This window comes from Pezoporus wallicus, unplaced genomic scaffold, assembly GCF_028554395.1.
Source record: "Pezoporus wallicus isolate ANWC-B61680 ecotype Strahan unplaced genomic scaffold, APGP_CSIRO_Pwel_v1 contig_3365, whole genome shotgun sequence".
NCBI lineage: Eukaryota > Metazoa > Chordata > Aves > Psittaciformes > Psittacidae > Pezoporus > Pezoporus wallicus.
The window spans coordinates 1365998-1382467 of NW_026640883.1; the positions used below are offsets into that span (position 1 = coordinate 1365998).

Genomic DNA, 16470 nt, shown 5'->3' on the forward strand with positions numbered 1-16470 from the left:
AATCTTTACGTTACAGTCATCGGAGATACCACCAGGCCATAGTGCAGAACAAGTAAACCATCCTAGAGAGAAGAGAAAGAAACTATCATCACACCAATTCACCTTCTTCATGAATCATTTCTGTCACCGCCTGTTATGACAGTCACTACTGCATGGTAGAACCTCAGCTTCCATCTCCCTCACCATTTTATACTGTGCCCCTCCATAGAGTGAATGAAAGTTCTGAAATATCAAAACAAATAATTATATTCCCCTCTACTCTTTGAGCTGGAGAATGGTGTCAAAAAAGTAGGAAAATCTGGTACTTTGCTTTTATTTTAAAGTTATACTGAGATTATCTCATCTTCATACAATAGGTTGTCATGTGCAACTCATGTTGCTTTCCAACATGATACTGTGGGGCAGAAAGATGCTGCCAAAAGCTGTACTGGAAGAGTGCAGATTGCTACTACACATTAAGTCATGTTTCTCCTCTTTTGAGACTGCTCCACAATAAAAAAACCTTTCATCTGTGAAACTGGACACTTCCTGACTCATTAGTCTTACTTATATCACTTATTTCCCACACAGTTGGTGAAAGGTCTAGCACTCACAGTCTGCTTCCACCACTGATCCACTGGAAATATGACTTGTTTAAATGACCTCTTATATGGACAGGCTTTAAAAAAAGTTTTCTTTTGAAGAGAGAAATACATTAATCACAATGTTAGAACTTTCTGCCATAGACGTCTTTATAGTATGTAAGATAACGTATGTTCCAGAGAAGTTATACGCTTGGGGGGGGTGTGTGTATACCAGCCCATTAAAAGAAATTAAATCTTAAAAAGTTAATTATAAAAACAATAGTAAGACTCTTACCATTTTACAGGTTCTGTATTATAATACAATAACAGTAGAAAGTACCATATTGGTCTAAACACAGTGTTTTGGAAGAATACATATATAATAATTTGTTATGAATGTAAAAATGCTTCTGACTGGATGGTGTAGCCTCAACTACTCACAAAAAAAAGAAATCTCTGAGCCATTTTGCACTGAAGGAAATTTAAGATCAAGAAATTGATCTCAAAAAGGCTGTGCTTTTCCATGTCTCCATGACATGATCTTTTTAATTCCCTTAGGAATTCTTTTCAGACAGTGCCTATCAACACCTCTAAGTTCTGCCTGGAAAATGACCTTTCCTTTGAAAAATAGCCTTGTTTTGCCTCCAGTGCCACAAAGTTCTTTCAGCAGAAAAACACCCTAATTGTTATTGCGTATAATTATTTTACTCTCTCTTCTACCATTAGTTGTTTTAGCTTTGTCTAACAGCTAAATGGTGGAAACACTGGAAACAAAGCTACTGCTCTGGGGGGTGTGTGTGGGTGGAAAAAAGGTGCAATATGTTATTTTCAAGGAAAAAAGAAAGTGGAACAGCTATTGAAGTTTTCAAATGTGATGGTGAAAGAAAAGAGATTCATAGCAAAGGAGAACAGATCTGCAGCAGCAATGCTTTCATCAATTTAGCCAACATGCTCATTTAGTAAAACCTGAAACTCTGCTTCTGGTTACTGATATTTTCATTTACTTAAAAAGGAGATTAATATTCTAAGTCAGGAAAAGAGGCACCAAAAAAAAGCCAATTAAAAATCCCCAAAATTTAAAAATACAAGGTCCTAAGAATGGCCATGTCAGCACAGACCCAAGGGCTAGCCAGCCCCATGGTGAAAATCTTGATAAAAATACATGAAAAGGGAAAGAATGCTACCTCCCTATAAATTTTTCCATTTTCAAAAGCCTTTCTCAGGAAGTTCCTGAGCGCTAAGTCAATGTTGCTTTGTATTGAAGTGTCTTCTGATGACTTGACTTCTATGAACTTGGTCTGTTGCTTCTGAATCTACAAACTTCTGGCACCCAGAAGTCAAACCTAAAGACAATCAAATCCAAATCACTGGGCATGGTGATGTCAGTCATAAGATCAAGACTGAAGATCTGAAAAAGGGGTTAAAATGGAGGCACTGAGAAAACTGGATCAAAGTACTATTTTAAAAGAACCATTAAGACCAACCAGAAGGCTGATGCTGGAAAGGGCAGCACATTAGAACACATACAAAGGAGACTATAGTCAAGCTACAACAAATATACTTGTTCCCTAACTCTACAGCTACAGATGATACAAATGGCTTCAGAGCAACAGCAAACGTGCTCTGTGAGTCTCATGCAGCTTCACTTTCATTTAAAAGATGCTTATGATGACAAATGAGGGCCTAGTGTAGGATAGGTGCCAACCAACCTTAAGGTCAATGGGCAGGCATGACAAAACCTTATTTTATTCCTGGTTCGTTATATTAGTGCCTGCTCACTAACACTCCATCTTCTCATCCTGATAATAACCAGAAATCTGTTGCTAATTCCTAAACACATATAAGAGGAGACAGGAGCTTTAACTCACTTCATGCGTAGCATAAGGTGGGAAGACTGTGTTGCAACATGAAGAAGTGTTCTCACTTTTTGTCAGGTAGAACAGGCACTGTGAAGTTACTTATGGACCTTTTGACACACAGTACACTGTTACACCTTCACAAAGGTATACTTATTCCTTGTGCTTGTGAGCTACTCCCACTGAAAAAGTAACACACATTCAAGCTTCCTTTTTTGGAGAACTGTAGTCAAAACACTATTTTTCTCTACAGCAGAGTTTCTTAAAGGAAAGAAAAATGCTACAATGTATTCTTTGATGAATGAGGTCTCAAATGTCCTATTTGGCAGTAGGATATTTAAATTTATCTATCTATCTACACAGGAAATACCCCTGTTAAACCAAAGACCAAACCGACTGTAATGCCCCTGTACAAACAGAAGTTGAGAGTTAAGCCAATAGTGGCACTGCTTACTCTGTAATTATTCACTTTTTAAGCACTATACATTTCTATATATGTTCAGCTGCTTTCTCTTGGTACTGTTCTTAAAAAAAAAATCCAAACGGGGAACTGCTTATTATTATTTCACTGCTTATTACAAATCTCAAATCAGGCCAAATCAGACATCCCTCCTCCTCCCCACAAAAGCAAAACTCTCCAGTGTTTTTTTGCCACACATTTGTGAACCTGACCTAAGAAAATTGTACTGTTACACACAACCATAAACTTTAGAGTGGAACTGACAGAGCAGAACATTACAGCATATACACTTTCTGATGTTATAAAGCAGTAGCAACCAGAAGTGCCCCGCTTTCCAAATTCAATATCCCCACAGCAGAGAGTAAACCACTTCCACAGCAGATGTGCGCTAGAGGGTCACAGTAATTAACTTAGATCACAGCTCTTACTGCCTAGCTCAGGAGAACAAAAAAATACGGCAGCACTGGGCTATAAAAGGTGAGAACTACAGAGACCATTATAATCTGCAAGACCTCTGCGCTGAGGGCCAAGGACATAAAGGAAGCTACTCCTCTTTCTAGCTTTTCCCATGTGTGAACTTACTACATCCATCAATGATACACTGCCCTGAGGAGGTCAGTTTCAGACAAGTGAAAATAACTAGCAGCTTGGATCACACTGCACTCGTGCAGCAGAGGGGAGGGGTAGAAATTATATTCCCACATAGTTAACAACAATCTTCCTTCCTCAGCTACTTGATCAAACTTTTAATTACAGGCATATCTCAATGTTTGGTTACAAAATTAAGCCTTTTAAAAGATTTCTATCAGTGTCTTTCATCTCTTTTTGCTGTAAATTTAAAATAATTAAAACAATTTACATTGTTTTAGAAATTATATATGAAAAAAGCCACTTTGCTTAAATTATACGCAGCAAATTTTTTATGTTTTAGCTCTAAACAGAGCTAGAAATCCTACTTTCAGCTAATTAGAAAGACTCAACCTACCACCCAATCTCAGAAGTCTTAAAATACCTTCAGATCTACAGGATTAAACATGATTTATTGCTGATTTTTTTAGTCTTATATTTACTTCTTGGAAACTACCATGTTAATTGTTTCCATTCAAGCACTAAAATTTCTTGCCTATTTACTCCATAAACCAAGCTGAATAGGTTATGATGGGGTGAATGTCAGGAATATTTATTTTTAACATCAGATCACAGTTGATCTTCCCACACTTGTTGGAAAGGCACATAGTAATTCAGAACAGCTAAAATCCTGCTAGCTTGTTCCTACAGAAGACTTACGTTGAGGCTCTAAGGCATCACTAGACAATGTTACTCAGTAGGGAAAAAAAAAAAACAAGCTCACTCCAAATCTTCATAAGACAATCTTGAGCATTTAAGAACCATTCAGGAGGAATAAAAGCCCCTAAAAAATTACAATAATTATGGTCCTAAAAAATAAATCTCACACCCAATATGTTTTGCTGCATTGCGTTGGAAGAAACTTACAATGTAAATGCTGCCAAAGAATGCATGTTAAAACTAATGCCTTTGGCAAAGAGAAACTTACCTGCATTTTTTATATCACTTTTCTCAGCAAAATAATAACTGCTGTCATCAATGAACTTGCAAGTAAAAAAACGTGACTCAAGAGCAGTTATTTTCCTCCTCTGGCAGTGTCTGTACTTATCTAAATAAAACCCCCCAGTGTTTACTCCTTTAAATGACTTTGTATTGCGTAAGTAGCTACTGAAGAAATTTTCTTAGCATGAAGCATCTATAATGACCCTCAGAAACTGTAAATGACAATGGCAGTTTTGAAGAGTGTTTCAGTATCCTAGTGAGAACTGCTAGGAGCAGCCAAGCTCCAACACTGGTTTGGAAAGGCTGGAAGGTTCTGATGGCACAGGATGCCCTTGGAGCTCAATGTAAAATCCATCAAGCGCTCTTCTGTAGTTGTAGTTGCACTGGGCAAGGACAATCATGCCCCTCACTGAATTTCAGGTCTTGGTGAAAAAAGAAATAATCCTTACCATTTGTAGATTTGACCTATCTTTTTTTTCTTCTGGATAATTGTCTGAAAACATATTTCCAAGGTTTTTTAATCCTGGAAACGCATCCTCTTGATTTCTGATAAATAATACAATGTAAGACTATAAACTATGAAACTTCTAGAATTATTTCAGTATCAAGAAGCAATTGTGCTTTATTTCTAACATTCCAATTGCAACTATTCGGCATCCTAAGAGGTTCTGTAATGAAGAAAAATTAAGGGTGAAACCGAGCTTTCAAATTTCCTTGCTAAAGTGAAAGCACAAGACTCCACAAAAAGCAAAAATCTTCTCTTTGCCCAGTAGAGCATGCTTGCAAGAATTCATCACTAGCATACTGATTTTGTAATAACGAGATTTGAAACATCACTGGAGAATGTATCTCAAGACAACTGTTCTCCTTGTGGAGCTGCTGACTGGTACTTAGCCACTAAACATCAGTCAGACCCAATTCTGACAAGAAATGAAAGACACTAAACTTCAACTAGACAGATCCATGTCAGAAATCAAACTGATGAAGTTTTCTTTAAAGTGTTTCCCTAAGAGCATTTCTCATACAGGAAAAGCTTTTGTGCTAAGATGAAGTCTAAAAGCATGTACATTTGACTATACCCCTGGACTGAGAAATAAATCACCCCCTGCTATTTACTGAAGCTTTCAGTAGAGGACACTTCCATCCCTATGTGTTGATTGCTGTATTTACTATGAGCTCATTATGCTAGAAGCAAGTTTGTTACCAGTGCTGGCTTCCTCTTGGTTTCTATCCCTTGCTCCCTAAAGTAGGTTAGTTTACACTTTATTTATTTCTGCATGTTATTATATGAACAGCTAAACCATCAAGTATGGCATTTATTCCCTTTGACTGCAGAAACGGAGGTACACACAAGCCTCAAAGATTTTTAATGGGCGCCAGCACTAGCATTAGCCACACTTGTCTGCCCTGACTAGGGGACTCCTCCTTGTTACTCAGATCAGGTACAGGTGAAGCAGTGTCTAAGATACCTCAAAATCAACTTTCCACTTGACCCAGAAATCCTCTTGTGGGGGCTTGAAAGGGCTCAGCAGGAAATTTACATGCAAAAGATTGTGCATATGTGTGCACAAATAAGTCAAGAGAACTGAATTTGTTATTTTAGCCCTTTTGCCATCTCCTCAGTGCCAGCTTAACTACACCCTGCAGTAGGTGAAGGTCTGTGTCACTGTGTCTTCTCCATTCCTGCCCACTGCATGTCCAAGGCTATGTATCAAGACAGATGGGTTCACTTGGGCAGAAAATACCTATCTAAATCCTATTTCTTCCTACTGTATTGGATTAAACAGTAACTTTTCAGATATCCAAGTTTACATAAACAGCTTACCATTCCTCACAATTTTACATCTGTGTCTTACTATGCACTGGACAGATCACTTCACTGCTTTTGCTGCACTTCTAAAATGGTATGACCCTTCCCATTATAAAGATGCTTGAAAAGAGTCCCAAGGAAGTAAGAAAATGCTTTCTTATTTGCAGAGCCAGCAGCACTTAAGACAGTAAACTATCAACAAGAAATTGCTGTCTATACACTCAGGATTGGTATATTTGGTTTGTGTTTTTATAAGCAAGGTTATGTCCCTGACCTAATCACAAGGCTGGCCTTATTTCAGATGCTTCAGGTCCTTCCATTTCTTCCAAGGAGGAAGACAAGGAATGTTAATTGAAAGAAAGGCTGGTATGATTTATCACTGGTAACAACCTGTTTCAGAATAGGAAAAAAACCCACCACAAAGCCCTCATGTCCAGGTCATTATCAAAGGATAAAGAGTACTCTTAGCACATGGTGTACTTCTCAACTCCACTTGCAATATAAAACACATTTTGTGTAAGCTGGAAAAATTTTTCATAGTGACTTCTTCAGACAAGCTGCTGCTACCTGCGAGCTTAAGGAAGGAAGTCTTTTACTTTAAAACAGAAAACCTGGAGCAAAGCCCAAGCTGCCATATATACCTGTACTGCACTCTCTCCTATCGCTTGACGAATTTCCCTCAGAGTCTGGTAGTGTTCTAGGAGGTGATCACCACATATTATGTCCACCTGTGAAAGAACATAAACACCATCAAGTTCAACCTACCTTTGGACAAGTGAAATGGTATCTAAGTCCTTTAAAATGGATCACAAGAGTTCAATTCTAGCATGTTAGACAATAAAGGCATCTTCACCTTTGTTGGCCAAATGTATTTAGCACAGACAGCGCTGCTGCATTGCCCTAATGTTTCCTACCCCATGCCCCTAACCTGGAGCTCACTTCTGGAACAGTTTTATTGTTTCACTCCCAGTTTTGTGCCTCCGCTGAAAAAAGTTCTCTAGTAAAACCTGTGACAAATTTAATGTGCATTTAGAGCATGCATTAAAACAATCCCCAAAACATCCAGAGTCATTCATTAGCTGCAAAAGACGGCAAGGTGCCTGTGCCGCTGACAGCGAGCCATTGCTACCCTCATTCCTACCTTGAGTGAGAAAACACGTGAATAAGCCTGCTTAGTATGACTGTTTGAAGAAGTATTTTAATAGAAAAGCTCACTGTATGCCACTGTCAGCAACCACATCCCACAGTCCTCTTTCGAAGTGCAATCAATAGCTCTGTGATGCAAGTAAAGGACATACTCAGCAATTCTAAGTGATGTCCTCTAATGCAGCTAAACTACGTCACTGAGATCTGCAATTCCACAGGAGGCACTTTTATTAAGTAACTACCCACAAAACCAGTAATTATTTTTTTTTGGGAAAAAAAAAATAAATAAAATGGATAAGTGGGCTATTCTGAATTCCCTGCCTTGACTATTATAAAAAATAAGCCTGTTTATGAATTTACTTCGCATAATGCAAATCCAGTCTCTAACATTCTAAATTAGAGCAGCTAACACAGCACTGTTTCCCTCTCAACTGCAGCTTGGTTACATTTTGCTTATGAGCAATTTTTAGATACAGAAATGAGAGCTGTCATCTGTGACTTATGACAAAACCTCAAAGTTAAAGTTAAGAGCATTGACAACGAGCTGTCCAGAAGCTTTCTGCAAGGAAAACATCTAAGCTCTGCCACTGCAGTAGTGGGGGAGCATACTGCAATGTCATTATGTATTCTCTTCCACAGACACTTCACTATAGGATACACTCTGTGCTTAGGCTGTTCAATTCCCCTGGATTTATGCTCTTCCATGTGCTGACCCACTCTCTCCCTCTCTCTCTCTCTCTCAGTCTTCATGAAAAGATTTGGGAAGATTTATGTCTCATGCTGGCAGACTGCATTGTTGTGAGAATCAAAACACAGGAATTCTACTCCTTGGAGACTCAGAAAGGGCTAATTTACCTCACCATCTGTATAGTATGAGAATGATGTGGGATACTCTGTTCATGCTAGGTTGAATTTTAATGCACAGAAGATATGAACTGCTCAGCATTACTTTTGATTTTAGCTTCTAGGACAAAACCAGCAAGTAAAAACTAATCTGGATGTAACATTAAATACTGATTATCTATTGATACATATATACACACACGTGTATACATTTAACAGCAACATTTGATGCATTTAACACAGAACCTGTAAGAAATATATTTCTTTTTGAAAGCTGGCTACAGTTATTTCTGCTGTTTCCCATGTATTCTACCCTCTAGTTATTACTGCAGGAAGGACGACATATCTGCTTTGCTCTTCAGTGATATACAAGTTTAATCACTTTTGCTTTATAGACTTTCTTTTATAATTTAAAAAAACCCATTAAGGCACTGAAAACTCAATCTTGCTCTCACTGAAGATACACACATAGATATTTTATATATTCTACAGAAACAGAAAATCTAATCTATTTGCCCAATATAGGATGCCAATGACACAGTGACAACTGCTGACAATGTTTCAAAACAGAATCAGAATGCTTGTTTGAAAATATCCCACTCTGACCCTGCTGCTCCAGTTTTAAATGCTCATCATTAAAGATTCAGTATCTTCTAATACATTGCTAAGTTTTTCACATTTAATGTTAGAGTGCTCTGAATACCAAACGTCCAATCAACTCGTTCCAGTACCAAAGTCTGAACTTCTGCCTGCTAATTTGATGCTAGGAGTCATTCTATAAAGACAAGAGAATAAGAACATAAAATGAAAAAAACCCAGCTCAGCATGAAAATCAGTTGTGAAACGTGTCTCGGAGGAATCTTTGTACCATACAAGAATTAATATGTTCCATTGTAAAAGAAGCACCAGCACCTCAAGTACTATGGATTTACTATAATTTCAACTGACAGGTGAGACTGAAGCCAGCTAGTACTGATAGGCAGTGAGGAAGCAGTAAGTATCATTTGACCTTTCGCTGCAAGGAAACATGAAGGTGCTGCTGATGTACAGTCAGTCTCCTAACAGCTCTGTTAAAATTCTTATTAAAGCAGCCTTTCTGTTATGCCACTTATGCTCTTTAGGTGGCATGTCTGTTATTAGCTATTTCTCTAAAAGCCATGATAACAGTCAGTTACATGTTAATACTAAGTAGGATGGAGATAAAATTGGAAAATATTCATGCAAGGGACATTCCACATAAAATTAATACCAAGGAACAATTTGGCCCAGAAAGCAGTAGACTCCAGTCAGTAGTTTCTATGCCAACCCATACTATCCAGGGAAGGATAAGGAAAAAACAAAGTTTTAGAGATTGACATGAGTATTTGGGCTAGTTATACAAAAAGCTGACAAATCTTTCCATTTCTCTAGCTGCCATTTACTTTTCAAAGGTACCAGATACTTCAATTCCAGTGTCTAAGACTAGCATAAAGAAACTGCATCAGCAACTACGCTATGTGAGCGCAGACTTTCTTCTGGTCTTTCCCTAGGCTGTGGTTTACACACATCTGATTACGGAACATTTCCATTCCATAGGCTACATTAAGGAATTCAAACCAGCCAAGCTGCAAGTCTTTCAGCAGTCTTTCACAGACTGAATGGCAAGAAATAGTGCTGCAGGATGACCTCAAAAGAAATAACACTTTGCAGAAAATTTCTCATTTTCTCCCCACTCTTCCGCAGAATGCAAACTATACAGACGTGCAGTAGATGCTGATGCCAACTACCTAATGGATTCCAAGCAACATAGCCTGTGTTTAACCCAAATTAAATGTTACCTACTTAGTTATTACTAAAAATTCCAGTTGCTCAAAAATTATTTTCATGCATCCCCCATCAAATTCCAGCAATAATATTCAAGACAGACCTTGTCATTAGAAATATAAACACCTACAGAAAATTTATGGCCAAAGCACAGAGATCAAAACAAAGCAGCAGAAAGAGTAAACCACAGTCTGTCAGCTCAAGTGGTAGACAAAAATAAACAAAGCCTTAACCTTGGAGATAAACTATGAAATCTGAATGTTAATCCATTTGCAAACTCAAATATGGAAGTCTAGAAATAATTTGAGGCCTCAGACTAGGAGAAAACATACACAGTGACTTCAACTGCTTTTTAGATTTTTATTTATACTGTCATGAGTCAGATTGCTTATTTCACATTTTCATTAACCTCAATGCAACCCACTTCTGCAGGTTAATGAAAAAATGCAAATATTATCTAATATTCTACACAAATTAAGTCAAAGAGGTCCAAGCACAGTCAGTAGCTCAAAAGAATGAGTAACATGCTTTCTACCACTTGGTTGCTGAACATGCTTTAACAGGGAACAAACAAAATGTTCCAAAATAATACTTCCACAGACTGTCAAATTAAGCTGATGCTCAGTAGGAACTGATCCCAGTCACAAAATAAGCACACCTAGCCTCCTTACTAGAAGTTTCAATAACGAAGCCAAAAATGCAACTGAAATACTAAGGAGAGAATGGAGGAAAGACTCTGTGCCCTCCTTACAGTCAAATCTTTCCAAGCACCAGGTAAGGCACAATTAAACACTGCGGCAGGAAGTTTTCTGGAGATCAGTGCAGTGCATTTTAGCACAATAATGCCAGAAACGTGCATTTCTGAAAGAAATTTCCTAGCTTCCCAAGGGAATCTAGTTCTTGGACTCTAGTCCCAAGCTGAGCACACCAAACTCCTGATATTTTATATAAAAATTGATTATTTTAGGTAACAAAGAAGTGGAGAGAGATCAAAATCAGAATTCAAGAAGTAATACTAAAAAACTTTCTGTGCTTAGTATCTATTTCTTCTTTAACATATTTTGGGGAACCCTACAGGAAATGAACCACTACAGTCCTCACTCATCCAAATTTCTAAAACCAGCCAAGCACCCTTTACATTTATATACTTTGCACATATGGTTTCCAACCTATTTCCCTAAAATCTTCTGCTGTGCTAATTTATATTCAGGTTCTTCCTAGATTTTACAGTTTCCATTTTATTAGTTATCCAAGGAAGCTGAAGAAAAACCATGTCTCATTAGGCTTATTAAATCTTCAGTGACATATCTGACGTATCTTCCACTTTTTGTATGTTTACCAACATACAAACAACTTCAATTCTGCATACTACAATGAGAAGGTGACAGCTTAGTACACACATTTCTTTAATCTTAATTTCACTGTCATACAGGGATTTATCAATCAGGACAAGAGAAATGCTTCCTGCTTTGTTTCCCTAATTCTCTAATCTTTTAAAAATAAGCCTGAATATCTTCAAGAAATCAGTCATAATTTGTGGCGTGAAAATCAACTTCAGGTTTCCAGTGACAAAAAAAAATACTTACTGATAAAATAATAGGAGCGGATCACTTAAGAGGGGGGGAAACCAGCAGCCAACAAATCTGACTGTAGAAAAAAGAAGATTTAACATTTTCTCCAGACAGGCAGGGCTTGCACAGAAGAGACCAAGAGGTTAGAACTAGCCCATGACTGTGCCTTACACTCCAGGATGGCAAACTGAATACTAGCAGTGACAAAAGTAACTGGGTGAAAGGAAGTCTTGGTATCATCTGCTTTTGAGACACAGTAATATTTACCCATTAGGAGTGGATCACATCCTGCTGGTGGCATCCAAGCAGGAAGTATCAAATGGGAGAAAAAATCCTCAAGTTACCTGTGTTACGTGACCTCAAGATTGCAAAATCTGGAAGATATCCAACATGGAGGCCTAGCTTGACTTTGAAAGATGGGTAACTGCACTTTCCATTACAGATGGCTCAGTGCTCCTTAAAACCGAGATTCTGTTGTACTACAAAAGAAAACCCAAACAAAACAATTTCTTCCCCTCACATAAATGACTCAATGTAAGAATTTTTTCTAGCCTCATTTTTACACTATTTTTATTTGTTCACAATATCAAGTTACTACCACCTGAAAGCTCCAGACTCTCACTGAGAGGAAACCAGCAATTGAAAATACATTACTTCCTCAGACTGATGAATAATTTATATCTAATTTGCTTTGTTGCCACTGAAAAGGTAAATGGCATGAATAAATCCTCATTACTAAGGCACACAGTCATGCTGCATTGTCTCAGACAGCTACTGCTGTATGAAAACACAGCCTTAACTCTACAGCCAGCATTTACCTTTCACCATTTGCCTATATACAAGTATCAGCTTGATTTACCAGTAACTGACAGCTTTGAGAATCATTTACACATCATGGAACTCCTGCATCTGCTCAACTGAATGGTTGCTGAACTACACTGAAGAATTGAAAACTGGTTCTGACACATAATTCCTATCAAAATGGTTGATAAATATGAAGTTAAATTCTTTTGTACCGTATTCTGGTCCTTTGAATTCTTATTTGAATGCACGTACCTGCATCTGTGTTTATACCTTACATTTACATCCATCTTTCACTGTATTCACTTGCAGCATCATTCTTTCTTCGCCATTGTTTGCTTCTTCAACATTCAGTTAAATTTTACTGTTATTCAGCTTCTACCTGTTTCTGCCTTTCATATCCTCCCACGTTCAACACTCTTCCGTCTATATACTCAGTTTTATCTTTGAAACAGTTATCTTCTGGTTTTGCATTTAACCTGCTGAAATCTTACATGGCACTTTAGAAACTCTAAGCAAATAATAAAGTATTATAATGAAAATTTAACCATGTTGCAAGTGAGTTGAGTTGCTCCTTGTGGATCACATTTCACACATTTCATTTTTTTTAATCCTTATGGTATTAAAAGAGCCTAACATTACTTTTTAGACTCTCATGCACAATGGAAATGTTCTGTCTGAATGCAGGCATTTACACTGATCACAGTGAACTTGTAAATGCCACTGTAAGTCACACACCTGACAAGTAGGGTCCAGATCCATTTTTCTTCTGAGGAATTTCTCCACATGTCCAATTGTTGCCTCCCCAGAAACACGCACAAACTTCTTTTCCAAAGGCTGCAAAGAATAAATGGAAGATTTCAGGGTAAAATACATTTCCAGCCATCATCCCTTGAAAACCCCAAACCCAAGTGAAAGCCCAATAACAGAGGGAGACAGCTTAAATTTTTTGACCTTTTTCTGACCTGCTTCCAGATTACCTCATATGGAAAGAACTAAATATGTATTAAGACTCCAGGGTCAAACTTCCTGCTGTTTAAAACATTTAAAAATAACCACCTACTGACTTCAGTCCTGTTTCACTATTGAAGTACCAGAGAATGATACTTGCTATTAATTCTGCATAGAAATTAGTATTACACAGCATTTTAAAAATTTCTGCCCTCACAAGCATTTACTCATCAGAAGCACATGAACTATTTCCTGAAGTTTCCTTATTTTCCCCAAATCAGGCTTGTGTGCCAAACGCAATTCAGATAATTAAACAAAGTTATCTTATAATGCAAAGAGTTCATGTCCTTTAGCATTCTAGAAGTATCATGGCTTGGGCTGGAATTAACGTAATCCATGAAATTCTAGAATCAATTAAAATATACTACTATGCAGAACACAAGGGCAAGACTAGTCTGAAATCTTTTTGTATCATTTCTAAATACATTCACAGCAAAAACTGCACTGATAAGACACCGTTATGCCAGCCTCAAAAACATTAATGTATCTCTCTTCTAGGATAAAAATTTAAGCAGCTGACTGGTGACACTGGCAGCTAAGCAAAGAGGCACAGAGGCAGCAAATGACTGCATTTGGTGTGATAAATGGATTACTTCTTGTGTCAACCAATTGGATTTTTATGTTGACTTCTGAACAGCTGTGATTTACTATCATGGTTCATCATATGCCTTCAGTTTGAAAGAAGGGTCAGAGGGTCATGGACTACCCTTGAATTCAATCATGAATTTAAATATGTATCTATGATAACTGTGGTTTTGGAACAATAGATTGATTTATTCATGTACAAGAGCTAGAAATGAGTCAGACCTGATCTAGGGAACCAATCTGCTTCAAGCTCGATGATGCTGAATTTATACTTGCTGCATGCATAAATCACAGTTTATGGCCACAGACCTCACAATCTGTTTTCTCCTCACCATCCCTGCTCAAAAAAAAAGCCCAACCAAGCAAAAGTATTCGTGCTAACTCCACCATTTACGTATCTCTTAGATTCTATTTTTCTGTGCCTTTCCATTTTTGAATCCTACAATTCCAATACAGTAAAAGGTAAATGCAATATATACAGAATAATTTTAAATTACATCTACTTCTTGCCCGTGAATAGTCTTGTTTTCTCAATGTTTAGGCAAAACAGTGGCATGACACACCCTGAGCATCTATAACTACAGCATATGAAATCATGAAGGCAGTAAACAATGTGTAGTTCGTCTATGAATTTGTATCGAAACAGCTTAGCAAGAAGAGCTGTATTGGAAGAAGAGCCATATTCTTTAGCAAGGATTAGGAATACTATTTCTTGTTTGGCAGAACAACCACTGTTCAGTCAAACTTTGTTAGTGAAAGGATGAAGAATAATTTTTCTGCTGGCTAAGGCAGAGTGCAGTCCAAAATCTGTATATTTTTTGTTATATGCTTAAGTGCATAGCAGTGTATTATACCTCTGGCTATACTTCCTCTGAATAACCTGTGCAAGCTTTCCACTACAATTAGAGAGTCTTCATCAGAAACCAGTATTTTAGACAGTGTCTACACCTTTTTTTCAGGATTCCAAGAAAAGCCACAGTAGCAGATCTTTTGGAGAGATATGCAATAATAACAAGATAGAATCACCTAGGTGAAATTTCATTGTCATTTTAATTCTCCCACCAAAACTTCAATTATGTAGCCTCAGAAGCATTCTTTTCTTATTCTGTGATGCTATATAATAATATGTTTGAAAGCACACTGTTATCCAAAGTTGATTATTACTATGATGATGAAAGTTCAGGCTGCACTTGGTGCAAAAAACCCCAAACTAAATTAAATACATTCAGGTTATACATATTTCTGAAGTAAATCATAAGAGAAAAATTCAAATAACATCTGTACCTTAAAGTTCCCTGTGCCTTCATTAGCTCTAAAAAACAAGAGAAGAGTAAACACAGTCAATATTGCAAAGGTCCACAGTCAACACCCTCAAGCTCTTAATTGTAATAGTGACTTACTGATTTAGCAGTGTGGCATATCGATCTTACTTCCTGAACCAGCTTCCTCTCATTAAACTCTAATACATGAAATGATATTATATGGAATTTATGTATGTATCTTTTTCTTCTACCCTTTATTCAGTACTCTACCTTTCTTTTGAATTTATTTATGACTTTTAGGTTTGTCTACTGAAAATGGAAAAAAACCCAAACACACAGCCTAAAGCCATTTTAAACACAATATAACATTTATTTTCATCTCAGCAGGTTATAATATTAATGCTGCTTAAACATCCATACTTCATTACCCTTGATATTTGGAACTTTAACAGACAGTACCTAAGAAGTTGTTGCCAGAACATGCCCAACCACCGAAAAAGCTTCCTGGGCCAGCTGTTGGCTTTCTAGACTATTTATATCACAGGATTAACACTAATGCTATCTAGGAACTCAGAAAAACAGGAGCTGTTTCTCTGGAAGGCGAAATACACACAAAGGTAGCAAATGACCAAATTCCCAGCTGGCTTTAACAGAGGCTGATTTGCACAGCCTGAGAATGTGATTTACTACTGATCATTTATACTCCACACCTCCCATCTTGTAGTGCAGCATGTACACATCTCCATTAATTAAACCCAATTCATGACATTTCACTATTCTTGGATTGCATTAGCAAGAATGTACATATGAGGACTTCATTGTGTTGGAAAGGGCAAAAAAATCAAACATCACTATAAATCTCCCATACGTCTACTAACCATTTGCTATAGCAAACAAATGTATTTGCAATGTTTGTGCAGATCACACATTAGCATGGCACTTCAAGTTATTGTAATCAAGTATCTCCACCTCTCAATACGTATCAGAGTTAAGTAAAACTATCATTAAATTCTGCCACTGAAATGAAAATTAAAGTTACTAAGAAACAAACACAGAAAAGCTTTTCCACTATAGCAGTGGAAATTCTTTGGTACAGTTCCACAGCCACAGGTGACGAGATCATATACTCTAGTCACCATTTAGTCTCATAATTTTAAAGTAACAATATCTGCTGGCTGACCAACCCCATT

General features: G+C 37.3%; 1 protein-coding gene across 1 annotated transcript in view; it reads right to left on the bottom strand.

The window, feature by feature from the left end:
- Positions 1–16470, bottom strand: part of PCGF6 (polycomb group ring finger 6) — a 25643-nt gene continuing 9173 nt past the window's right edge. The window contains exons 8-10 of the mRNA XM_057420979.1: positions 13161–13259; positions 6900–6986; positions 1–62 (exon numbers count right to left, since the gene is read on the bottom strand). Coding sequence (XP_057276962.1) covers positions 6977–6986; positions 13161–13259 — 109 coding nt within the window. The 3' untranslated portion in view covers positions 1–62; positions 6900–6976. The remainder of the gene's footprint in view (positions 63–6899; positions 6987–13160; positions 13260–16470) is intronic.